The sequence below is a fragment of the Magallana gigas genome, chromosome 6 (genome assembly GCF_963853765.1).
Source record: "Magallana gigas chromosome 6, xbMagGiga1.1, whole genome shotgun sequence".
Lineage (NCBI taxonomy): Eukaryota > Metazoa > Mollusca > Bivalvia > Ostreida > Ostreidae > Magallana > Magallana gigas.
In genome coordinates, this window is record NC_088858.1 from 3,235,872 (window position 1) to 3,263,844 (window position 27,973).

The window sequence follows — 27,973 nt, forward strand, 5'->3', positions numbered from 1 at the left end:
TCATCTGTTCATCCCCTTTCCCCTTACCCAAGGATATTCAAGAAAAGTACCAATGATACCAATTACTTACAGCAATTTGGGGGAATTTATAATAAATAATAAATGCTTAAAACCCACTGTTGGCACGACACAAAAAATTTGGTACATTGTTAGAGTGAAGTCATGTGGCTTAATAATTATTACATCATAATTTTACAAAGACTTGTAAAAAAAACGGTACATGTATTTATTACACCCACCCCCCCCCCCCCCCCCCCAAAAAAAAAATAAATAAAAAAATTGGCATTCCTATAAATTCTCTCTATTCATACTTGCAAAAAGCCAACTGAACAACATAATAATGTTTTCTGTTTTCAAAAATAATTCTAATTATTGACAAGGCCACTGGCCTCAATGTTTACTCTCAGAATCTAAATTAAATGTAAAATATTTGGACATTATCACTACCAGGTAATATGTACGAATTTTAAATCAAATTACTACATTTTGTATCTAACCACTCTGAATGTGGTCACTTTTTGTCCTGAAATAACGGTGTTGGGATAAAATATAACCGATAAGTTGGAGGCTGAATGTAATGAACAACGTCTTAACACAACACACATGCTTCCTCTCCACACATCAATACACAAACAATTTTTAATTACATGTACCATTCATGACAACTTAACTCATTCTTTCAGACATTCTCGTACGAAGAACTTTTTAACAGTTCACTAAATAAACTTAATAACATATAACAAGAAATAGCACAAAAATAAAACTCAGTGTGTTTCTCTACACTTGACACTGAACACTTGGAGCTAAATGCTTCAACACTGACGGATATTCCTCAGAAATAAAGTGTTTGGTCTCTGGACCATTGCTTGGCTTCAACACGAAAATCACAACAGTCCTGTTTGTTGAGGCAATTTCAATACACACAACATCTGAGTGTAAACAACAACCTATGGATATATGTACCATCTTCGTTGTGACATCATACCATGTATGTAAACAACAACCAACTCCCACTGGAGTCCACATATATCACACAACAGTTACATAGTTCTTACATCCCACTTAGAACCTTTCATTTTAGTCAAGCAATAATGTCATGAAACAGTATTTCCGTCCAAATGATTATACAAAAGTAAACCATATGCTCTGAACAGTGCACTTATTGTTATCATAATTAGCTCTAAACACGTACGGCACGTAAGTAAGGAATGAGAAAGTAAAGAGAGGGATGACTGCAGACCAATATCTAGCCTTGGAGGTGACCAATATTGCTCTAATTAGGGTTGTGATTTAAAGAAGTTCATCATTGCCCACTCACTGAGGCATTGTTCAGAGACGGCCAATAGGCTAATTCACACAGGCGTCCCATAGGCTGATTCAGAGATATGCTTTACCGCTTAGCAGGCTTTTGGTTCTCTGGAAAAACAAACAAAAATTTAAATCAAAAGACATCCCTTAGTATTTCACAATAAATAGAAATAAATGAAAAGATGTTTGCTTAAAGCTGACATGAATTCATAAATACGATATATTGTTCTTTGACTACTGCCATATTAGTTCTAATTTCTATTCTTTTGCTCATTGCTACACACCCCTTATATAAGGCCAAGAGAACTATTCATGCTTCATCAATTCAGGTACATGTATTTCATTCACTTTAACACATTTATACATAAGAAGAAAGATTTGCAGAAATGCATTTTGGACAACAAAAAAAAGACAAATACTGCATTAGTAATGGATTTTAAATGAAAGACGAAACAAAACATACTGAAATCCAGGCACACGTTTCCATGTGCCATACTGTTATATCACACTTGCGCAAACCATACGCTGTAACAGTAGTAGATCATGCAGCATGGACTTTAGAAAAGGAAATGTTTTTTGTTGTTACTGAAACTGATAAAAACTAGAACTGTCCTAAGGGGACTAATACCCCCGCAAGGCTAATTTCAAATGGGACAAATAATTAAATTGAATAATAAAGGTTTGGAACACATACAAAAAAAAATTCTAGATTTGTAAAAAAAAAAAAAATTAGTTAACAAAGAAAAATTAAAAACAAAATTGTCAGAATTTCAATACATATCTATAACAGTAATACATTTACAAATGTATGTATCCGATGATATCTATTTTTTTATTTAATTGATTTTAAAGAAAAACCAACAAAATGACAATAACCCCTCCCTTTGCAAAATGGCACAATGGAACTCCATATCAGAAAATTGGTCCCATGGGACTATGATTTTCTTTGATGAGCTTGTTAAACTTAATAAACTCCGAAAACATTACCATACTATTTAAAAAAGAACATTTAATATTACAAACAATTTTAAAATTGCCAAAACACTACAATTATATCAGTAATTTTGAATTTCATTTAAATTAATGCCCAATAGGGTCACTTCATCAATTTATTTGACTAATAAATTTAAAAAAACTTCTAAAAATAGTTGCCAAAACACTACAATTATATCAGTAATTTTGAATTTCATTTAAATTAATGCCCAATAGGGTCACTTCATCAATTTATTTGACTAATGAATTTAAAAAACTTCTAAAAATAGTTAACTTCTTTATTAATAATGATATCATTTATTTCCTTATAATGATAGAAACTTTCGGTTTACATGAAACAGTTTTAAAATAGCCCCAAAACCCTCACCCATTTTACAGATTATCAATTTCCCCATCTGAACCATGGCTCAGATAATGGCTCCCTTGGGACAAATGAATTCAGCCACACTTGTCTTTGATGTTCTTGTTAGCTCCTAAGAATTTGTCATTGACAAACAAAATCTTTGCATTGTCAGTTGATAGAATACTTATAAAAAAAAAAATTTTTCATTAAGACATAAAGACAAAAAACCTCCATCTGAATGTATTTATATAAATATATTTTAAAGTGTTTTAATACTATTAATTAATTAATAAAATCTGTAAGGATTACCTCCCTTACTTTTCAACATCAGTGTACAATATATAGAATAAGGAAAATGAAAATTGTTATAAAATCATTAAATCTTGTCTGATCTTAAAAAAAATTGCAGGTGCACATCTTCAGATGGTATTCAACATATGTACAAATTTTCAAACTGTTCAATGCAGTAATAAAAAATTCTATAGGTGGGACTAAGTTGCGTCTACAGACAGACGGACGGACAGACGGACGGGGTGAAACCAATATACCCCCCTAAACTTCGTTTGCGGGGGTATAAGAACAACACATTGTTTCTTTCTTGGATTGACTATGTTGCTTGTATGGACGACATGTGTTCGTTGTGCACACGAAGTAAGGCAACATTACCTGTTCAAGATAATGTGGATACATTGGAAATTCTTTCAAAGAATATACAGGGGACTCATTTTTTTTTATCTTTTTTTATTTTATCTTTTCAAGCTTTTTACCACAAAATGTAGTTCATGCCTGAATGCCTCAATGGGAAGGCAATCAATCGTAACTTGCTTGACCAGTATAAATACCCTAGTGGCAGTTGAGGAGCAATTGAAACTAATATGGCAACTATATATTTTTATTGATTCATGTCAGCTTTATTTTGGAGCATAATTATACATGAAATGATGATCATATAACAGGTGTTCTATTTCAAATACATAAGAAGGAGAGTAGATTGTCAATTAAAATACAATGGTGTGCAGGGTTTGAAAAATGTGTGATTTGACAGATAAAGATATAGAAAGTAAAAATAAAGCATGACTATTCTAAAAAAAACCACCATAGCAAACGTCTCCAAAAAAGTACAGTAAAAAAAGAGTGGGTAAAAGTTATCCGAGATATCAATACAACAAAGTACTCCTATTATAAGGTTCACAACAGCATCCACAGAGTATCCTTTAATCACATCAAACCATCAAACAACTTATTAACAATTTTGTACTGAAAAAAAAATTCATCAAACCTATTTGTGTATACAGAAATGAATTCATGTCCAGTAAATTTATGCTGATATAACTGTTTTGAGGACAAATAAATTTAGAGGCCTGTTCAAGTTTACAATAAGAAAAATTTACTTCCTACAAAGAATTATTTCAGCCCAAATGGATCACAACAACAAACAACAACAACAACAACGACATGCTAAATCAATGAACAGGGACAACAAGAGTATACCAGAAGCCAATGTTATTAACAGCTATGTTTCTTAGGCTTGCTTCGCCTGCGGGTGACCAAACAACTCTCAAAACCATCATAGGACTTTTTCCTTGATGGTCCCTGGTTGATGGTCATAATGGGTAGCAACCGCTGAACCCCAGAAATGGGGATAGATATTGGGGGGTAGCCATAATGATCTACAATGCACCAAAATCAAAAAACATAAAACTGCAACTAAACAGTGCAATTAAAGTAAAAAAAAACCACATAGGAGAGCTTGAATTTAATGTCCTGTGCATTGACAGATGACTTGTTGAGAAAATTGATTTAGAAATACTTCCCGAGCTAGGCTTTAGATCTACAGAAGAGTAATAAAGGCTCAATTCTGTGTGAACTTTTTAATGACGACATAATGATTAATGCATGTGTTAATCGTTTGACAATTGTATTAATTATTGTAAACATAAAAACACATTATTTTAAAATAACCCTGAACAATTTGTCATTTTCAAATGTAAATACATGTATAAGTAAACAAGAGATGTTTGTGAAACACTTATGCCCCCCTCCCTTGGAAACATTCACAAAGAAAATGAACGTTCACAGCAAATATTGATACCCAAAATCAAATTAACCTTGATATTATTTAGATAAACCTGTATACAAAATTTCATATCAATATGTTAATCCTCTGCGAAGAAAATGAGTGGAAACTGCAAATAACTGGAATTTTTCTACGTCCAAGAGCCATAACTCTGTCGAAAACTGCTCGACCGTACCCAATATCGAACTCCACCTAGATATTATCATGATAAACCTGTATACCAAATTTCATTTCAATATGTTAATCCTCTGCGAAGAAAATGAGCAGAAACTTCAAATAACTGGAATTTTTCTACGTCCAAGGGCCATAACTCTGTCGAAAACTGCTCGACCATACCCAATATTGTACTCCACCTAGGTATTATCATGATAAACCTGTATACCAAATTTCATTTTAATATGTTAATCCTCTGCGAAGAAAATGAGTGGAAACTGCAAATAACTGGAATTTTTCTACGTCCAAGGGCCATAACTCTGTCGAAAACTGCTCATCCGTACCCAATATCGAACTCCACCTAGATATTATCATGATAAACCTGTATACCAAATTTCATTTCAATATGTTAATCCTCTGCGAAGAAAATGAGCGGAACTTCAAATAACTGGAATTTTTCTACGTCCAAGGGCCATAACTCTGTTGAAAATGGCTCTTTCTTACCCATTATTGAACTTGACCTAGATATTATCATGATAAACCTGTAAACCAAATTTCATTTCAATATGTTAATCCTCTGCAAAGAAAATGAGCGGAAACTGCAAATAACTGGAATTTTTCTACGTCCAAGGGCCATAACTCTGTCGAAAATTGTTCTTTCATACCCAATATTGAACTTGACCTAGATATTATCATGATAAACCTGTATACCAAATTTCATTTCAATATGTTTATCCTCTGCGAAGAAAATGAGCGGAAACTGCAAATAACTGGAATTTTTCTACGTCCAAGGGCCATAACTCTGTCGAAAACTGCTCTATCGTATCCAATATCGAACTTGACCTAGATATTATCATGATAAATTTCTGTTCAAAATGTTTATCCTCTGCGAAGAAAATGAGTGGAAACTGCAATTTTTCTACGTCTAATGGCCATAACTCCGTCGAAAATGGCTTGATCGTACCCAATATCGAACTTGACCTAGATATTATCATGATTAACCTGTATACCAAATTTCATTTCAATATGTTAATCCTCTGCGAAGAAAATGAACGGAAACAGTAGGTGGACCGACCGACAGACAGCAGCAAAGCAATATGCCCTCCCTTCTTCAAAGAGGGGGATAAAAACAGCAATGTTAAAAAGTTCACCAGGATATGAACTTGGTTGGTACATGATCAAATCTTATGAGAAGCCCTTTGGGCTTCACAGGATTTGATCACATGACCAACCAAGTTCATATATACCGTAAACTATACTTCATGGAGAACCAGGACAGTATAGAAGCTCTTCTATTGATTTAAGCATGTTACAATAGGTTTCAAACCAGGGACCTTGAATTTACAACTGACTGCCGATAATTAACAAACAGATTCCTTGGGAATAACTTGGTTTAAATCAAATGAAAATTTAATAGGAAAAGAAGATATCAATAATGGAGCAAAATAATTCAAAGTAAATAACCAAAATGCGTTGACTAGTACAAGAAGCTAAATTCATTGAAAACTAAAATAATAAAACAAAAGGATTAAAATGCACAGAATTTAAACAAGGATACAAATGAATTAGTTACAAACGACCTGGAAAATGAAACAAATTGTCCAAACCTGTAAATTTCTCCACTGCCTGTTTTCGCTCCACTGCATCATAATACCAAACAGTAATGGCGTATCTGTTATCAAGGGGAAAAAATGGATCAAAATGTCTTATAAAATCTATTATCATTTATTAGCAATTATATGTCTCTAATAAATAGCTATGTCTCAGTAATCCTTAAGGTCAGACGACAAGTTCCTCAACTTTATATAACTTTTTCCAGGAATTTGTTAATGGTTTACTACTACTTTGACAAGCTTTCTTGCAAAAAATTAGGATACCTTACCTGGCATTTCTGCAAAATACTAGAGTTTGTTATTTCCTATATACTCTTCTTGAAAATACACTTGAATTGCTGATATAAAAACAAATAAATATACAGCACAGCGAAATTCACTATATTGGAATTCAATATCGGCCGGGGCAAGGCTTTGAACTCACGACTTCTAGAACCTACACTCCTGGCAGTGAGCGGCCACGGCTCTAACCACTAGCCCATCTAGGCATACATCCATATACAAGTAAATTCTAATCATTTAAAAAATAATTATAAAAGTAATGATTTTATTGGAACTCTTCATTACGAGGAGATACAAAAAAGATGCTCGAGGAACGTGTCGTATGACTTTAAATACTTAAAGTGTAATTCTATTATTATTTATTCACAACTACTTTATTGCACTGCATGATTATCATTGATGAAATTGTTAACCACAACATCTGTTACCAAGATTATGAACAAATAGGAATAGCTCAGGGTGTGAAATACATGTATTCATACTAACAAGGTTCTCAAAAAACTAACAAAATTTTCTATGATCATGTAAATAAATTAAAAGAAGAATGGCATTGCAAGTATTATTTTTGCTACCTTTGAATTCTTCAAAATGGGAATATTTTGTTTAGTTTCAATTATTTCTGAGAAATTGTAGACAACATAATTAATATCTAGCTGCAATGGTGTAGGCATCTCCGTTTTTTTTTGTTTTTTTAAATCAGGAGTGGGCTACATTGTTGCAGCTAATTAATATCTAAAACTGTTCACCTTGTTTTTGCTGTTGGCATGACTTCATGTGGATTCCGTCTATCCGACCAAAAAAACAGAAGTCGATCAAATGTTGGCTCAATGCTGGCGATTCGACTCTCATTCTCAGGATATATGTGTAGAGTTCCACCATCCACCTGTAAATCCAGGAAAATGCATGTGAGGCTAATATATCACATGACTTGATGCTGTCTCATACCTCACTGAATTATGAGAATTCATCATGTTCATTTAAAACTTAAAGCTACCCATTTTGCATAGATTGATACAATTTAAGCTTTAATCACCTTATGGTTTAAAACTTGTAAACTGACCAAGACCAGTTTATACTGGACACTGGACAGGTATGAAATCTAAGAGTTCTAAATTCAACAAGCATTCTGAGAGTATTGCATAAGCAATACACGTCCCCTACCGGTTTGTAGAAATTTGTGAAAACTATGCACTGTTATGCAGAATATCATTTCTTACCGTCTTCTGTACCCCGAATCAACAGACCAACTCGATAACAAACCCGATTGTAATTATACAAAAAACCCTGTCGATTAAATTTACAACACAATGCTTGACACTATTTTACAGAACTTATTTGTTTGTTAGAAACAATAAAAGGTATGGTCCGAGTAATGCACGATATTATTACTGACTACATACTCTCCTTGTTTATTCAATACACACCAAACCCGATCATTAAAAAATTGGAATATAAAAAATTAATTTTCTCGAAAATATGTCAACCAGACGCTACAAAAGTGTAAACTTGATCTATAGTTTGACATTTTGAAGCTGTTCAGCAAATTTCATATTATTCCTCAAACGCATAAAGAAACAAGAGGCCCATGGGCCACATCGCTCACCTGAGGAACAATAGGTATGATATAATCAGCTTAATGAAGTCATAATACAAACAATCTGGACAATGTACAATAATACATGTAGATCCTGTAAAAATAAAATCCATTTTTCCCCCTGGATATTCTTATGTTTATAATCATTAGTCCCTTTTCTAACAGGATGATTTTATAGTCATATCACATTTTGAGTATTGCAGTCCTCAAAAAGATCCTTTACAATTGTTTATATATGGGATATTAAGCTACATCAAACTCTGAACCTTCTTGTGAGGCCGAAGAATTGTCCTGGAGCCAAAGTCTTAACAATTATAAAGAATCATCTGGCTGATTAGTTTCTGAGAAGAAGATTTTAAAAGATTTACTCTATATATTCCTTTGTAAAACTTTAACACCCCCCCCCCCCCCAATGTGGCCTCACCCTACCCCCAGGGATCATGTTTTCACAACTTTGAATCTACACTACCTAAGGATACTTCAACACAAGTTTCAGCGTTCCTGGCTGATTAGTTTCTGAGAAGAAGATTTTCAAAGATTTACTCTATATATTCCTATGTAAAACTTCGACCCCCCATTGTGCCCCACCCTACCCCCAGGGATCATGAATTTCACAACTTTGAATCTACACTACCTGAGGATACTTCAACACAAGTTTCAGCTTTCCTGGCTGATTAGTTTCTGAGAAGAAGATTTTAAAAGATTTACTCTATATATTCCTATGTAAAACTTCGACCCCCCATTGTGCCCCACCCTACCCCCAGGGATCATGTTTTCACAACTTTGAATCTACACTGCCTGAGGATGCTTCCACACGAGTTTCAGCTTTCCTGGCTGATTAGTTTCTGAGAAGAAGATTTTCAAAGATTTACTCTATATATTCCTATGTAAAACTTCGACCCCCCATTGTGGCCCTACCCTACCCCCAGGGGTCATGATTTTCACAACTTTGAATCTACACTACCTGAGGATGCTTCCACACAAGTTTCAGCTTTCCTGGCTGATTAGTTTCTGAGAAGAAGATTTTTAAAGATTTACTCTATATATTCCTATGTAAAACTTTAACACCCACCACCCAATGTGGCCTCACCCTACCCCCAGGGATCATGATTTTCACAACTTTGAATCTACACTACCTGAGGATGCTTCCACACACGTGTCAGCTTTCCTGGCTGATTAGTTTCTGAGAAGAAGAATTTTAAATATTTACTCTATATATTCCTATGTAAAACTTCGACCCCCCATTGTGCCCCGCCCTACCCCTGGGGGTCATGAATTTCACAACTTTGAATCTAAACTACCTGAGGATGCTTCCACACAAGTTTCAGCTTTCCTGGCTGATTAGTTTCTGGGAAGAAGATTTTCAAAGATTTACTCTATATATTCCTATGTAAAACTTCGACCCCCCATTGTGGCCCCACCCTACCCCCAGGGATCATGAATTTCACAACTTTGAATCTACACTACCTGAGGATGCTTCCACACAAGTTTCAGCTTTCCTGGCTGATTAGTTTCTGAGAAGAAGATTTTTAAAGATTTACTCTATATATTCCTATGTAAAACTTCGACCCCCCATTGTGCCCCACCCTACCCCCAGGGATCATGTTTTCACAACTTTGAATCTACACTGCCTGAGGATGCTTCCACATGAGTTTCAGCTTTCCTGGCTGATTAGTTTCTGAGAAGAAGATTTTCAAAGATTTACTCTATATATTCCTATGTAAAACTTCGACCCCCCATTGTGGCCCTACCCTACCCCTGGGGGTCATGAATTTCACAACTTTGAATCTACACTACCTGAGGATGCTTCCACACAAGTTTCAGCTTTCCTGGCTGATTAGTTTCTGAGAAGAAGATTTTTAAAGATTTACTCTATATATTCCTATGTAAAACTTTAACACCCACCACCAAATGTGGCCCCACCCTACCCCCAGGGATCATGATTTTCACAACTTTGAATCTACACTACCTGAGGATGCTTCCACACACGTGTCAGCTTTCCTGGCTGATTAGTTTCTGAGAAGAAGAATTTTAAATATTTACTCTATATATTCCTATGTAAAACTTCGACCCCCCATTGTGCCCCGCCCTACCCCTGGGGGTCATGAATTTCACAACTTTGAATCTACACTACCTGAGGATGCTTCCACACAAGTTTCAGCTTTCCTGGCTGATTAGTTTCTGGGAAGAAGATTTTCAAAGATTTACTCTATATATTCCTATGTAAAACTTCGACCCCCCATTGTGGCCCCACCCTACCCCCAGGGATCATGAATTTCACAACTTTGAATCTACACTACCTGAGGATGCTTCCACACAAGTTTCAGCTTTCCTGGCTGATTAGTTTCTGAGAAGAAGATTTTTAAAGATTTACTCTATATATTCCTATGTAAAACTTCGATCCCCCATTGTGCCCCGCCCTACCCCTGGGGGTCATGAATTTCACAACTTTGAATCTACACTACCTGAGGATGCTTCCACACAAGTTTCAGCTTTCCTGGCTGATTAGTTTCTGGGAAGAAGATTTTCAAAGATTTACTCTATATATTCCTATGTAAAACTTCGACCCCCCATTGTGGCCCCACCCTACCCCCAGGGATCATGAATTTCACAACTTTGAATCTACACTACCTGAGGATGCTTCCACACAAGTTTCAGCTTTCCTGGCTTTCTGGTTTTTGAGAAGAAGATTTTTGAAAATTTCTCAAAATTTTTCATTAATTTCTAATTATCTCCCCTTGAAAACGAGTGTGGCCCTTAATTTTCACAACTTTGAATCCCCTTTGCCTAAGGATGATTTGTGCCAAGTTTGGTTGAAATTGGCCCAGTAGTTCTTGAGAAGATGTTGAAAATGTGAAAAGTTTACGGACAGACAGACAGACGGACAGACGGACGACAGACAAAATGTGATCAGAATAGCTCACTTGAGCTTTCAGCTCAGGTGAGCTAAAAAGTGTAGAAAACTGAAGTGGGACAGATGGACGGACGGACTGACAGACGCAGAGGAAAGCTATAGTCCCCTCCGGTGAAAATCGGTAGGGGACTAATAAAAGAATGATGCAAAAGAATAATATCTTATCAGGCAGTATGGGTGAAAGTTCTCAGATGAACAGAGAGCTTATATAAATTAAATTTCAAATAAGTTTGAAAAAGCTTAACATGATTTCTGATTGGTCCGACGCAAACTGTCTGGTTTCTATTCAGTTTGTTACTCTTTTTAAAAGTATTCTTTATTCCTCCACTTTTGGGAGTTACTACTGATATTCAGATTGAGGTGTAACACATAAGGTACATGATATTACCTATAATAGTGTGCTTTTATAAACAAACATCAATATTTTACAATATTTAATTCTACTGTGCAATGTTTATCTAATTTTCTCTTAATATAAAAAGTACTTCTGGTTAAATCATAGGATTGTCTTATTCTGCGAATTTATAAAACAACCTGTAGCCAAGTTTGCATATTTTACTGTACAATGTTGATATGTTGATATTCTCAATTTTTCCTAAACTTTATCACTCCCACCCTGGTCTAAAAATAAGAGCAAGAACCCAAAAATCAAAAACAGTAGGCGGCGATTACATAGGATATATAACTTATTTTATACGCCCACTGGCCCAACCGCAAACCCCCAATTGCCTTCGTTTGTAAGTCTGTTTTGCTCTTTGTGCAACCCAGCTGAGTAATTGAGTATCTGAAGTTAAACAAATCCAAACAAGTTTGGTCTCTGTACATGATGTAAGGAAATCTGTTCAAATACCAGGTCTAGCTCCAGTTACGTAATTTGTGGCAAGGGTGGATGGAATTCTCAGAATTATTCTGTCACGATTACCCAGAAAAGACGTGTTTTACATCCTTTTTTGATGTCCTACAATTTACCGATTTTAATTGGCTGATAAAAAGTGTGAACCTCAGGAAGAAAAAACGTAAAAGGTCGGTTACTTTCTTGCGCATGGCCTTCAATGGCCAATTTATTTTGAAATCTCTGACCCAGGTCTAGCTCCGGTTACGTAATTTGTGGCAAGGGTGGATGGAATTCTCAGAATTATTCTGTCACGATTACCCAGAAAAGACGTGTTTTACATCCTTTTTTGAATGTCCTACAATTTACCATTTTCTATTGGCTGATAAAGTGTACCTCAGGAAGAAAAACGTAAAAGTCGGCTACTTTCTTGCGCATGCCCTTCAATGGCCTACGTTTAATAATTCATTTTGAAATCTCTGACCTAGCTGCCTTAATGTTAGATTAGCCAGAAAAGTTGTTCATCTCATGAAATCTGCTAGGTAAATCCAGCATTTCAAATACGCCACCACCAATTAAAATTGTTATTTTAACAAAACATACCGGTAGTTTGGTAGTGTGCAATTTTAAAGAATTTGTTATAAGGTTGTCAAATTGATCATTATTAAGTAACCAGTTATTTCCCCCTCCTTTGCAATCAATCATTAGGATATTAAATTCAAAGTCTAAATCTGAAACTTTTCTAAGTTTTATGGTGCTGGAGCTAGATACTTTAGATCTTACCAGGTATTACTCCAGTATAATTCAAAGCAAGTCATGAACTGTTTATCTAATTCTACAATCGTTGATGGGTGAAACATACAATGTACATACATGACACTTACCCCTACAAATATTTTGTACTTTGTGTTACTATTCTTTTCAGACATGTAATATGAATTACCTAAATCAATTTGGGATTGGATGTACTGGTACATGTATTTTTAAATTATCAGATGAATTTCTTAATTTATTCACAATTTGAAGCAATTAAGACTTGTTTGTCATTTATGCTGAAATTATTCCATAGAGAGCCAGTTTACAATAATTCTTCACTAACCTTTGAGTCCCAGTCTTTGTTGAGGTAATAAATACAGGTGATGGCACGGCCATCTTTGTTTGGATTATCAACATGTCGGAGGTATCCAGTGGATGGACCAGGATAGCAGGCTACCATCGCCTGCAAAAAATAAAATGATTTCAAATTTTAAACAAGTAACCCACTGAAGGGGTCCATTAAGTTATTTAGCAGTGGTTCTTTTCTATTTGTCTGAAACAGTCCAGAGCATGACATAGTAGATTCAGTTTCCTTGCTACATAGAAAGATGGGCTCTGCCCCCCCCCCCCCCCCAAAAAAAAAAAACACCAAAAATACTTATAACTGTATAACTGAACATGTTTTATGATGTGAAATTCTGTTTGATTATAAAGAAGTAAATATCAGTAATTCCTTTCAAGTCCCAAACTACTGCTCTGAGGAGGTACCGGTGAAACATCATTATGTAAATGTATTTTATTGCTTAGTAATTTTCATGGTTTATCACAGTGACTGTCAATTTATACATAATATTCAGACTTCAGGGACAAAATGCAAAGTCAACAAAAGTTTTATTTCTTCCATTCTCACATTGTAAACAAACCATGCATACACTATTCTCTAAATGGTTCATGGCACAAGTACATGTTCTGGTATTTGGTCAAGGTTTTATCATCTCTAAAATTAAACATTAATTCATTACAAAACCTTTAGATAACTCAACTATTTCCTACCTTAAAAAAAAATCCCCCCTAAAATTTCCCCCTTTTCATTTAAAGAAAAAAGTGCAACTACATGCAAGAATTACTATAATGCCTAGCAACATGGAAGAAGAAAACCCCATCTCTGCTTACAACATTTGTCTTTACTTAAGGGGGCGGAGTCCACGTTAGAATGTTTGTAGTGTTAACTTGCATTCTGTCACGTAAGCCTAGGCACCTGTCAAGACATTCACAATCTAGGAAATCACTGGTATTAAACAACAAACATGGACGTGTATCGGTAATTGTCAATCAGGCCACACAAACAACCAGCATGACAGGTGGCCGTGCTCAGTTTATCAACTCTGTAATTAATGAGACTGCATCCTGCCATTATCTAACATCATTAACTGATTTTAGTATTTTTTTTAATTTTGGGGGGGGGGGGGGGGGGGTTTGAGGGGGGGGGGGTTGCTCTCAAAAAATAATTTTTGGAAAAATAAAAATAATTATTTGGATTTGTATAGCAAATGTGTGATATTTAAAAAATTTTAATACATGCACTTTAAAAAAATATTCAAATGTGAGCAACTGCAATTAAATTTTTAAAGAGGTAATAGGTAAAATAATTTTTAAAGAGGTAATAGGTAAAATACACCATCTTGTAGCTGACCAAAGTAATCAAACTGCCTTATAATGATTAAATACATGTATAATCCAACCAAAGTCAGAAAACTGTTCCTGCTCACAAATCCAATGAAGTGGAACAACTGATAACAATATCAGCAATTTTCAATAGATCATTATGATGCAACAGGAATTTTGATATATTTTTTGCTATCCAATACCCAATACAGCAATTTTCAAATCATTTGCAAGATAAAGATTTTTTTTATATGGAAGATTAAGGTAGTCTGAGTAACTAATAACAACTACCAGTTACTATTGACAATAGTGGTAGTGGGAAATCTACTTGACATAATTCCAGAGATAGTCACCAATATCGGCACCGTTACATTTCATAACCATTTCTAGCAGATATACTATTACAAAAGCAGTGAGAGCAGTAACTTAGCATATCATTAACAACATTGCAACAAACAAATTAAGGCCACGTAGTCCCCAAAAGAAGCTGATGATGACTATGATCTCACTTAAACAGGAAATGGCCACCATGTGACAATATGTAGATATGTGGTGTCAACAGGAAATCTTCATCGGCTGCATGGACGTTAAGTGTGATCACACAACCCACAGATGTCCCAATATACATTAAAGGTTATTGTATTTGGTGTTAATAAAATAACTTTCCAGTTCCCCATTAACCTTATGGTATATTTGAATTCAGTTATTGACTTTTCCTGGTTTTTCTTTGTGTGATTTTTCATCAACATGATAGGTAGCCTATTAAGTATCAGTAAAAAAAAATCAAAAAAAATTTTGTTTGAAAATCGAAAGTAATCTTGCTTAAAATTATTTTTAAGCAGTTAGCTTATATACTAAATGCTTTAAGTCACGTAACACAACCTCAAAGCTTCAAAAATGACAAATTCACACTTTCATTTATGATCCTTTATATAGTGGTTCATATCCTTTTGAATGATGCAGGTATTTGGGTTTTTTAAGAGTTTTGGTCCAGACTGGAGTTAAAAAGAACCAAGCAGTTTATCAAGACAAATAAATTGATCAATATTTTAAAGAAAAAAAAATCATTTCCCAGAAAAAATTGTTGTATTATGATATTGTGTCACTGCATCTTATAAGGACATCGTCTTCTGGTTCTGTTTGCATAAAAGCTAGATTCACAATGAAAATATCTTTTGGGAATTAAGATTCCTAATTTCAAATTAACACATTTGTCATCACAAGTTTCATAGAATGAAATCCCTCTCCTAAATTTCTTTCATATATAATTACCTGTGTATTGTGTGAGTTAAATTGGAGGGTGGTACCCATTATTTGGTGTAAATGTTAGACTTTTAAAGTGAACATTGAGTACACTAGCTTTTGTTTTATTGAATTACTTACAGCTGGAGGGTTAGATCACCCTATCTTTTGTGTAAACCAATTTGCAAGGTAGATCATGTGGCCCTATACTCTGTACTATGCGAGTTAAAACTTGAAACGTACTTCTTGACAATGTATCGTAATATTAAGAGTTGTTTCAGAGAACACATACTATTCACTGCTATTACAGGAAGAGAAAGAAACTGACTAGTGATAATGTAAAATGTTGATTTTTACAGTATATGAATTTGATATGCAGTATATGCAATACAAGCTTGCTTAATCGTTTTTCAGTACTGTCAGTACTTTGATTATACAAGTAAATCACCTATACCATTCAAAACCCATAGAAAATTGAAAATGGTAAACCTTTCCTCAAGGCACTGAGATCACAAGCAAAGAGTTTTAAAGATATTGAATTAACAATATCTTTCTATTGTAGGTTTAAAGAGTTTGACTCTAAAACTTTTAACTTTTGACCTCAAAATCTAAAAAAAATCATCTTTCTCTCTGGGGATACCTCTGATGTTGATCAAGGGTTCTCAAGGAACAAACATACAATATCTTATCATGTCCAAAGTAGCTTGAACTTTGAACTTGATCTTAAAATCAGTTGGTGTCATGGACTCCTTACAAGATACCTGTGTACCAAATATATGATGGCAAACTTTTTCAAGTACCATAAGATTTGGTATTGAGAAAACTCAGAAAAGTCATTTGAAATCAACAAAAATGTGAAACTGGTACATGTACTACGATACATATCTGTCCAGCAAAGGTTCTTTAAATTATGTTTTCAGACAGCACTGAGTCTATTAGTCTATGTCTGGAGAACTTTGACCTTTGACCATTGAACTTGTTACAGCAGTCAATTTGGGTGCTTTGTATCAAATAAGATGGAAGTCTGCCTAACGAAGGGTGATGATCTCTTGGTCTACACTTGTTCTACAAGCTGACCAACAAACCAACTGAACAATGGACAGGTGTAAAAAAAAAATATATTGGGGGAGGAGGGCAAAAAGTACACTCGACTAACATTGTTGCTTAATTTTCTTATTTTGGCTTTCACTGAATTTTGACTAACATATGTTATTGCAATGTTTTTAAATGAGGGAAGTCTTACTGCAACTGCGTTTGTTGCTGGCAAAATTTCAATCTTTTTATTAGAGATGTTTATGTTATGTTACCTTTAATCCCTTACCTAAAAGTTTGATAAAGATTTCCATGAACAATGCATACAGGAAATATTTATCAAGCTTGCTGGGACAAACTACTAGTCAGCAAATTTCATTGAACTGACCTAGACTTCTATTAATGTTTTTCACAACAACCTGTATCCACAAATAAGCTCCAATATTTACAAAGTTATTAACCACTTGCAATTGGCATTATGAATACATCTTTACTTGAAAACGATGACCATTCAACTACTCATGTTATAATTCTAGATTGATAAATTTTTTTATTAACATGCTTATAAATAAATTGTTCTCTAAAATTCGATTCAAAGCAATTCATTTTTAAAGGAGTTTCTTAAATTTCTTCACACTTTCACACAATCATACAGAAATGGAAAGTCTTGAAATAGTCAAAATGTTCAAATACTGTGTCAAAAATATAGATCAAAATTGCTTTAGTATAAATACCATTTTAGAAAATCTCTTTACATTCAAAGTTTCCCAATGGCAAATACTGAAGCCTAACTTTCATGAATACCATTTGTTATATACATTTGTTTCTATCAAATACCTTTTTTTGGCTGGTGCTAGTTTTTTGAAGTCAACATTTAAAGTACAATTTTTTTCCCCACAGAAATGTTGTTTGATTGGTTGGAAAAGTATTCAATTTTTGCTCATCTATGAAATGTGAATGTTTTCAGTGCATTCAGAAATTGAATGTGTTTCGTTAGGATTAAGCAGCAGTTAATGGTTGCCCAACTTTTTATAATAGCTAATTTTCTTATCAAAGAGAGTAAACCTTTAATTATTATAAATTATGTCATAAACCTACATAGCTTTCAGTTAAATATCAAATAAACAAATTGAAAATATCAATTCCTTATGGATTTCCATGATTTTAAACAGCAGCTTTACGTGACTGTTGCATGGTTTAATTACGTAGACATATGTAACTTATGTCAAACTGGAAAAACTCTTCAGACATCTCTACAGGCACCAGTATAATTAAAACACCTTATGTGCTGTACTCTAAACAACATAATTGAGTGTTAATATCCAACAAGAGGCCCATGAGCCACATCGCTCACTCGAGCAACAATGGCCATAATAAAATCAGCTTTATGGAGTCATATACAAAACATCTGGGCAATGAAGTTGAAAAAAAGTTTTTAGATTTCAGCTCAGGTGAGCTCAAAACTGTTATGTGATGTTTGTTTACTGAAAGTGAAGTCCAAGTTAAAGAGCAGGAGTTATTTTGCAGACTATGTAATTGAAATTCAATATCATGAATGTCATTTATCATCTTTACACAACATAAAAAATTACATATGAACAAAACTGATTAAGGACCAGATATTCAGAGAAATGAATTGTATATAACACTTGACTTATTATCATCAATCATAAGATACTGGTACATATATGCAATTGGAATATTCTTTAAGACAACTTGACTTCATTGAGATTGTGACCATCTCATAGGGCCCTGCTTAAGAGGGCTCAATTTAGACTGCATTAAACTCCTTTAAAAGAAAAGCTCTGTATAAAAATATAGAAAAATACCCAAATTTTAAAGGTTAAGTATAAGGATTTTTCTTTATTATATAATAATTTACAGCTAAACAAATCATATCTTAAAATTTTAGGCAAATTTGCCCCAGCCTTCTTATATGATGGAAAATAGAAAAAAAAGCATTCCAGATGATTTTGCTTTGAATTAACCTTTGACTTTTATAAATTTTCAGGTTGGCATAGAACTTTAAGTCAAGCTAATTACCCTTTCTAACAGCCTTTTGTGGGGTTTAAAGTAAGCAAGATTAGGTCAATTGGAAATAATTTATGGTCTAGAACTGGATTTTAAAAAGATGTGCTATGACCTTCACCTTGAAACTTGGTTATGGTCGTGCTCACCTTTACCCAAAAGCTCTGTTTATGTGAAGTATGAGCCAGATACGGCTAAATGGAAAGTTAATAGGCTCCGAAAATTAATTTTTGCGTGGTCTGTATTGACTTTGACCCAGAAAAGTCATTCAAGGTCACTGCATACCCTTTGACCAAAGGCACTCTTTGGGTAAAGTAAGAGCCAGATTGAACCAAGGGGAGAAAATATATAATCTAGGCAACGATTTTTCAGATAATTTTGCTATAACTTTAACCTTAGACCTAGAAACTTGATTCAAAGCCACAACACACCCTTCACCCAAACGCACCCTGTAGGTGAAGTATGAGCCAGATTGGACCAAAGGGAGAGAAGATATGCCCTGGACAAGTGATCTCAGATGGACAGACGGAAGGACTGACAGACAGACAAAAACATTGATCACTAAAGAGCTCCCGCAGATTAGGACCCTAACTAAACCAAGTTGCATGAAATATGAATTATCTGACCAAACAAAGTTAGATCGACTGAAATTTATCTTTAAAACATTTACCAGTATTTTGCAGTACATCCAGTGTTAAATATCTGTTTTATCCCATGAGACAAATTTTCCTTCATTGCTACTGCATACTTACAAAAAAAAAATCAAAATAAAATTGATTTTATGTTTAGCTGTTTTTCATAATTCATATATACATAAAAGCATCATTATCACACCCTCTTCTGAAGATCTGCAAGCAAACTCTAATTTTATTTAATTAACCAATTGTAACATGAATTAGAATTTCAAATCAATTTATTTCTTTTGTAGAAAATTTGGCAAAAATTATCAGTTGTGTGGGTGTAAAAGTTATGGTAGGACAATCTGGCATCATGTATGGAAATAAAGTTCCACAGAACACTAAAAACTAAGCTGCTTGCTTCAAGAAAAAATATGATAGGCTAGCCTTTCCCTTCCATTGGTATCTTATATTCTGTATGATAATAATACACTATTGTGTTGTTTTAACAGTAACACTTAATTAAAAAATACTACTTATGATTTTAAATTAGTTGATCAGAAAATTTTAGGCCCTTATTTTGAACTGTATCAGAGGCATTTATTGAACAGATGAAAATTCAAAAATTAAATCAAAATTTGTAAAAGCTCATCAAATTTTTAAGGTTTCACACAATTATTATGTCTCTTCCAACTTTTAGTTTGATAAAGGAACATATTATGGGAAATTTTAATGTTTTAGCAATTGAGAAATGTTCACCTTTTTTAGGGAATGAGATACATGTACCTATATTCTTCTCTCAAAAACAGGGTCTTTCAGCACCCCAAGAAGTCAAACACAACAACCCTTTGAATAGAGTAAACATGAAAGTTTAAAATTACTGCTTTGATGATTAATGTTGACTCATTAACAATTTATGTAATACTGACCACTGTGTTATAATTTCTGATATCTTATCAGTTTTGAAAATGCAATGTTGATAAACTCAGTGGTTTGACATTGCGACTAATTTTAAAATAAGACCACCGCCTGACCAAACTTGCAATAATATGCCGACTGCCAAAACACCTCAATGAAAATGGCTTCACAGTAAAGAATAAGAGAAAACATGTCAAACATATATACATTTGATTTCGTACTTTCTTCTTCCTCATCTGATAATTTTTGACAAAAAATTCTGCAAAGTATCAGGTAGAATATACTTATTAGGTATCACACTATAATGATTGACTGGCACTGAGAGCAAAAACCAACTTGAAAGCCACTTCAGAAAGTATATTGCCTTTTGTGAAAAGCAAAGTTGCTTCAATTCACCTCAGTCAATCATTGTTTGCAGTGAATTAGAGACTTACAAAAACTAAGTGAAAGTAATCTTGACAACAAAAAAATGCAGTGAACCACTGAACTGTCATGCATTCCACTGGTTAACCATCGGAGAGTTGACAGGCACTCAGACATGTTCCATTCATGATAGCCATACCACTGACTAAAGTTTGGCTGAATTATAAAAATCTGTGAGATTTACCACTGTATCAACAGTCAATAATCTGACTTCAGTAAAATTCAACCATAAAACTGTAGATAAGGCAGTCAAAAGACTTGATGCATCCTTGTTTGTTTTCTTCCGCAAAATCAAAGTCATGAATATATCAGTAAATGTAAGCTCAGATAGGTTCAACCTCGTAGAATTTTTGAAACTTTTTTTCCAAAGCTATAAAAGTAAGGAACCTACAGATGTCATAACCATTAATGGAAATACTATGTCATGAAGATAATCACCTTTCACAAAACTGTTGTTATGAAGTGAAACTTGGGTATTTTCTATACATTTTTTTTAGTAGGAAACACCCAGCATACAAATATGTTTGCTTTAAAAATTGCTATAATTTTTGCAAAACATAATTCATCAAGAACAATGACACATATGTCAAAACGTAACTTGTGCAGATTTTTTTGCTATACTTCTAAAGCCTACCAATAAATAAAGACAATATTGTTTCTAGAGAAAATGCAGAAGTTTTTAAAAAATTGCAAAAATGATACATTTCAAGCAAAATCCCGTAGGGTCCTATGTTAAAAATTAACAAACTTTGAGATTGCCCCTTAAACAAACGGTGTGGTAAATGTCTTATTTTTTAATCTTAAAAGAATAATTATTTCAGTAGAAATTCATGTAAAAAAATTCATTCAGAAATCTAGGGCAGAACAAATTAGACCCGGCCTCGTTAAAAGAAACTACATGTACTATTAAACATAGAAGTCTTATCATAGCAACTGGAAGAGATAATAATACTGTCATACATATAAGTTTTGATCATTGCCACTGGAAGAAACCACTGTCATCATCATCATTTAGAAGTTCTGAACATTTCCACTGTAAAAAAAACCCCATTATACATCTGAAAGTTTTGATCATTGCCACTGCAAGAAACCACCATCATACATCTGGAAGTTTTGATCATTGCCACTGGAAGAAACCACTATCCTACATCTAGAAGTTTAGAGCATTGCCACTGGAAGAAACCACTATCATACATCTATAGAAGTTTTGATAATTGCTACAGGAAGAAACTACCATCATACATCTGGAAGTTTTGATCATTGCCACTGCAAGAAACCACCATCATACATCTGGAAGTTTTGATCATTGCCACTGGAAGAAACCACTATCATACATCTAAAAGTTTTGATAATTGCTACTGGAAGAAACCACTATCATACATCAGGGAGGTTTGAATATCAAAACTGCCTTTGGACAAGGATTGAACTAGGTGTTTGGGGAACTACCCTTTTCTTGAAAAATTGGGAAAACCAGCTGGGGATCTGAACCCTGTTTGGGGTCCCAGAATGGTGACCCCCCCCCCCCCATATTAACTGAAAATAAATTTCTTCATTTTAATGACCATTTAGAGTGCATAAAATGTTCACACTATTCAAATGCTCACACAATTTACATATTTAACCATTTTTAAAGCAGTTATAACATAATAAAGAGGGGGTAAAATTGAGCTTTTTATTATTGTAAGGGGGATTTTTAGCTCATCAAAAGGGTAAAATGGGATATTTATTTAATTGAAGCTTTGTCTTTGGGTAAAACCACATATCAGTAATGAATATGCCCTAGATAAATGCCTGTTGGAAGAAACCACTATCATACATGTTCAACTGGAGGGTCTGAATACTGCCATTAGAAGAAAACTCTATCTGCCATTAGAAGAAACCTCTACCATAAATCTTGAATGTCTGAATAATACTATACCTCTGTAAGAAATCTTTTTCTCTTTACCATCTTGTCATGGATAATCAAATAAAAAAAATGACAACATGGGGGGAGGGGGGGGGGGGACAAATATAGGATACTAAGAAAGAAAAAGTGATCAAGTTCATATAACTTATGCTCACCATTAATTGACGATGATACACACAATGAATTGCAAGATATGCATTGAATACAAAAACGAATTTGATAAAGGACATAACTTGCAAAAAATCATCACCTAAAAACTTCCTGCAAAATGCACATCAATTCCTTTGTTTGTAACAAATTAAAAAAATCAAAAGTTTTGGCCGAAATTTCCAGAAAAATTAGGGAATAAAAATTTCCTCCTAAGAGGAGTTGCGCTAACAAATTGTTCATTACTAAAGAACTGCGAACGCTAACGCCCGTTTTTAAACAAAAGTTTTGCTAACAAGGGGTCTAAAAAAAATTTCATTGAAATCGGTCTCTATGAGTGAGGAAAATATTAATTAGCAGCCAATATGTGCATAAAAACTTAATAATAACATATTTACGATATATATTAAAGTAAAATTTCATATTAATTCATATCTGTTAATTAGTTTTCAAAAATTTAAAAAGCAAAATTCTTTTTTTGGAATGTATTGCGGTCTGTAGACATATGTCCCCCCCCCCCCCCCCCCCCCGCCGTGAAACAACAAACCCTTTGGTAAAAATATTCTACATAACAATAATTAAAACCCCTCAAAAGGAATTTTTGTTTCACGGGAGGGGAAGGGGAAAGATGTTTTAAAAAACATTTCCGTTATTTTCTATTATGAAATGAGCTATTTTAACCCAAAATACTAAGTTATTTCTCTTTGTTTGACCAAATCATTTACATTAAATGAAAATATACATAAATGTTTACATTATTATAAAAAATTAACTTTAATTAGACAACTTTCAAAAAATGACTTTTAGTTAGGCGGCTAGACAATGCTATCGTTCGCAGTACTTCAATATATGGCCCAAATTCTAAGTTCGAAAGGCTGAATTCCTAGAAAAATAATGGAACCAGAATTTCCTTCCAATATGCACATCTACACATTGTGTCCTAAATACCTACAAAGTTTCATGAAATTATGTGCAGCCATATAAGAGGAGTTGCGCTTTGACCGACTGACTAACTGACAGACACAGACGGAGTGGTAAAAAAAATAATATCTCTTGCACCTTTTTTGCATGGGGTATAATAAAAGAACTATGTTTCTTCGTATTGGTATTGAGAATGGTATTGTATAGAGTGTGGGAAATTAATGGTAGACCAATTAATAGACTATAGTAAATCAGTCAGGCCAATAGAATTTCAAAATGTTGTAGACTGATTGTCTACGGTACAAACAAATTAAATTTCGCACACTGATTATATGGGGTACCAGTCATACATGGAATATCATTGTCATACAGTTTGCCAGCTTTGGATGAACCATCAGTTCAGAGATATGGGGCCACACTAACGCAGAAAAGTACACCGTACCTTGACTTCTTTCTTGTTCTGGCTTCCTTTACTTCCTGTCTCAAAAATAACTTGTATAACATACCAACGCAATAACATTTTGTCAACCTTACCACTGCATGAAAAGTACATTAAGAGAGGTGTAAAAATATCACATGACCATTTTGTTTGCCACTGTTCAGAGCCAGATTGAAACGAACAAATTTCATTGCAAATTAGTAATGAATATTTATAAGGGTGTCCAAGCTACAAAGTTAAGTGCATCCAACATTTATACATCATATCCTGTATTTCAATCACAATTACAAACAACCAAGGATAAAAAATGGTCTTCATAGATGATGTGTGAGGTCAGTCCTAAGATCCTACAATATCATGTCTATAGTTGCAAAAACCAAGCTCATTCCTGCCTAGACAACGTTCACTTAATTAAGGAGACCACCACTGGATGTGTTTCATAACACAACATGATGTTGACTCACACTGAAACAAGGTGAATTAACAACAGTGCAGACTTGATAGCTAGTTTATAGAAACCCATTGTTATGTGGAATGCATTAAGATTTTGCAGTTACAATAAATGCAAACTTTACCTATATATTTGCAAACGGCTTTTAACCAAAAAAACAAGTGAAAAGCTGTCAATGTGACAGCAAACCGGGTTTTCATTTATGTGAACTGTATCCATAATCCATGTCAACCCGTATCCAGTAAAATCGAGTACCCTATATGCAATATTTTGCCAAAAAATTACTAAGTTCAAAAGCTGGTATTTTTTTCATCAATTATCGGAAATCAAAATCCTAGCAATATGCACACCTCTGATAATATGTACAATTAATCTGCAAAAGAACAACTTCCTATCTTGAGAACTGTAGGAGGAGTTATCCGTACAATGAGGGTACCCTATATGCAATATTTTTCAAAAAAATTACTAAGTTCAAAAGCTGGTATTTTTTTCATAAATTATCGGAAATCAAAATCCTAGCAATATGCACACCTCTGATAATATATATAATTGATCTGCAAAAGAACAACTTCCTATCTTGAAATCTGTAGGAGGAGTTATCTGTACAATGAGGGTACCCTTTCGGCAGCTGTCCACCCGCCCACAATTTTCACCATTTTAATAACCGGATTTTTCCGTTGGAAAACCCGGTTAAAAAATAAATACTTGGGAATTTTAAGAAGTCATGGTGACTTGATTTTCAAAGATTTTGTAGGTACTCCTCATCCACAAGATAAAATTCTCAATGAATTATGAAACACAACATCAGTTTATTAAAAGTAAAACATCCCCGTGAACTTGAGAAAATACTAGAAAATTCAGAAAAGAATTATAATGATTCCACAGTGAACAATTAATGTGTTCTAGATTACAAGAATATAACAATGTTCTAAAGGGGGAAAAATGATGTACATGCAACATTAATGTGACAACAAAAAGCATACCTTTGTACGACCATTTATAGTGCACTTTTTTAGTTTTCGGGTGCATTTTAAAATGACTGCATCCATGGAGGAGATGAGAAACTGAATGTTTGAGCAGCCGGGCTCCCGTCCATCTACCCATGTAATCAGATCGTCACGGATTCTCTGCGCATTGGAGCCATGACTGCGATTTACAAGCTCACCACTTGTCATTTTGTCAGTGTTGTGAAGTGCCTTTACTTCAGATAAAATTGATAACCCTTTTGTCTCCCCCAGAAAATTGTCAATAACACAAATTCCATATGTATGGAGACACTTCACGACATACTCTCCCAACATTTCATTGCGAGACTCTAATACACTGAGGTATGCATGCATATTGTCTACAGGCTCATCTTCATATGATCGGACGGATGGAGTGTAGCGAAGTTCTTGGCTATGAGAGGATATCTGAGAAGAGGGACTATTGTACATTGGCTGGTTTAAGGCAGACTCGGCAGAGTGTAGAATGTAGGACTCCGAGCTTCCTTCATCTGTCAAAACCTTACGTTCTACAGTGTTTGGCTGGATGGTGTAGAACTCTTCTGATATCTTCTTCTTAACAGGTTTCTCATCTGTAAGCTTAAGATCATCATGCAAACTTTGGCTCATTTTATTCATGTTATGGGTCATTGCCTCTGCTGACATCTTTTCTGCGCTGTCATTGCCTTTATAGCGTGGAATGTCCAAAGATTCAGGAGACAGTGTGATTCCGTGTACATGTTTCGTTTCACTATCCTCCTCTCTCATTCGCTTGCAGTTTTTCTTGTGATACTTCCAGTCTAACTTTTGGTGTTCTTTCGAACAATACCAGGTCCTTCTGCATCCAGAGCATACCATAAGCCGCTCGGAGGAGCTGCATAGCTGACACGCCATGGAGATGTTCGGTCTGTCACGTACGCTCTTTACCTCAGCCATGTTTACATTTATGCGGAGTTCCTCATGGCTTTACCTTGACAGTTGTGCTTTGAATATTTAACCAAACAGCGCGGCGGACGTGATGATTTCGGCATATTGATTCCGCTGACTGAAGTGTCTCCTCTTAAACAATTGCTATAGGGAAGAATGAAGTCTAATCTCAAGGTAGCTTTTAAACGGTGACAATTGACATCAAGACATGCGAGGCATGTTCCGATGGAAAGCAAAATAAATATAAAAGTGGAACTGATAATGATACAAGTCATTCCGGAATGCCGGAACTGAAATGTCAAGTACTTCAATCGTCAAATAGTCACGTCAGCCACATTGTGCTTTATTTGAAAACTAGGTTTAAATTAGTGGCGTGCATATGTACTTACTGCAAATGTGTTGTTTACAATAAACATTCTATTTAAAAACGTTATATTCGAATATTGATTGCTCTTTATGTATGACTACGGGAATAAAGATCCCCGCCCATGGCCAATACACGCTGTTGTTCTAATTCTAATTCTTATCAATTTAAAGTGCACCTGTCCACGTGCGAAATACGTTTGCAATCACGCGAATGCACCCTCGTGTAATGCCTGCACGTGTTTTTGAGAAAAATGTCTCGGTAATCGCCAATTTTTTTTCTCAAGTTTAGTACAGCTGAGCCATTCTAGCAAATGTAATGAGTTAATAATTATAATAATATGTCAATTTGTGTTATAAACTCGTGTATATTTTAATGTATGTTGAATATCGAATATTGTCACAATAAATGCCCTGTCTGGTTGATCCGTCCCGTTGTTAGTCCGACCTTTTCACTCCAAGTTTTTGCTGTGCATATTTAGGACATATAATACTTTGCAAACTGGATCAACACCTATAGTTCAGAAACCTGAAGATATGTGTACTCAAAACCAGTGTCCAAAGTCATAGTTAGATCCATCAATTTCTGTTACTGGATGAGAAATCTATTTTAAAGGCGGGAATACAAACCTACAAAAGAATTTAGACAGAGGTTTCGACCACTGATTGAAATTGTTTTAAAAGTTTGTTTGTGGTTACAGAGCCTAATGAAGTATTTGGGGGGGGGGGGTTCCTTTATATAATTCACTAAAATGATGTATATTTCATTATATTGATCTCATGGTCATCTAATAGTATCATGTATAAAAGGCCTACTTATAATATAACACGAGGAAAGACCAAAAAAAAAAAAAATGAATGGAATTGAGAAGCGACAACTGTTGCAACAAACAACTCTTTTCCAAAAGGCTAAGTTTTTCAATTACAGGACAATTCATACAATTAATTAAGTCTACACTAATTTTTGATTTGTCTTAACTATTTTTTAAAACGATTTCTCTGTATTGATGAAGGCAATTTACTAATACGTATTAGGTATGCGTTCA

General features: G+C 34.3%; 1 protein-coding gene across 2 annotated transcripts; it reads right to left on the bottom strand.

Moving 5' to 3' along the window:
• Positions 1 to 243: 243 nt before the first annotated feature.
• Positions 244 to 27,487, bottom strand: LOC105346171 (egl nine homolog 1). 2 transcript variants are annotated; one of them, XM_066087088.1, is made up of 6 exons: positions 25,638 to 27,487; positions 13,209 to 13,328; positions 7,516 to 7,652; positions 6,482 to 6,546; positions 4,136 to 4,314; positions 244 to 1,416 (listed from the first exon to the last, which is right to left on the bottom strand). In XM_066087088.1, the coding sequence occupies exons 1-5, from the start codon at positions 26,571 to 26,573 to the stop codon at positions 4,151 to 4,153; spliced, it is 1,422 nt and encodes a 473-aa protein (XP_065943160.1). In that variant the 5' UTR covers positions 26,574 to 27,487; the 3' UTR covers positions 244 to 1,416; positions 4,136 to 4,150. The 2 variants fall into 2 exon arrangements, with proteins under 2 accessions (XP_065943160.1, XP_034324674.1); XM_034468783.2 differs by lacking the exon at positions 4,136 to 4,314.
• Between the last annotated feature and the right edge of the window lie 486 nt (positions 27,488 to 27,973).

Coding starts and splice junctions, on each gene's coding strand:
- LOC105346171 (XM_066087088.1), bottom strand. CDS start 26,573: ATGGCTGAGGTAAAGAGCGTACGTGACAGACCGAACATCTCCATGGCG. Junction 6,547..7,515: donor ATGCCAACAGCAAAAACAAG/GTGAACAGTTTT, acceptor CCTTGATAACAG/ATACGCCATTACTGTTTGGT. Junction 4,315..6,481: donor GGCAGTGGAGAAATTTACAG/GTTTGGACAATT, acceptor GGTGCATTGTAG/ATCATTATGGCTACCCCCCA.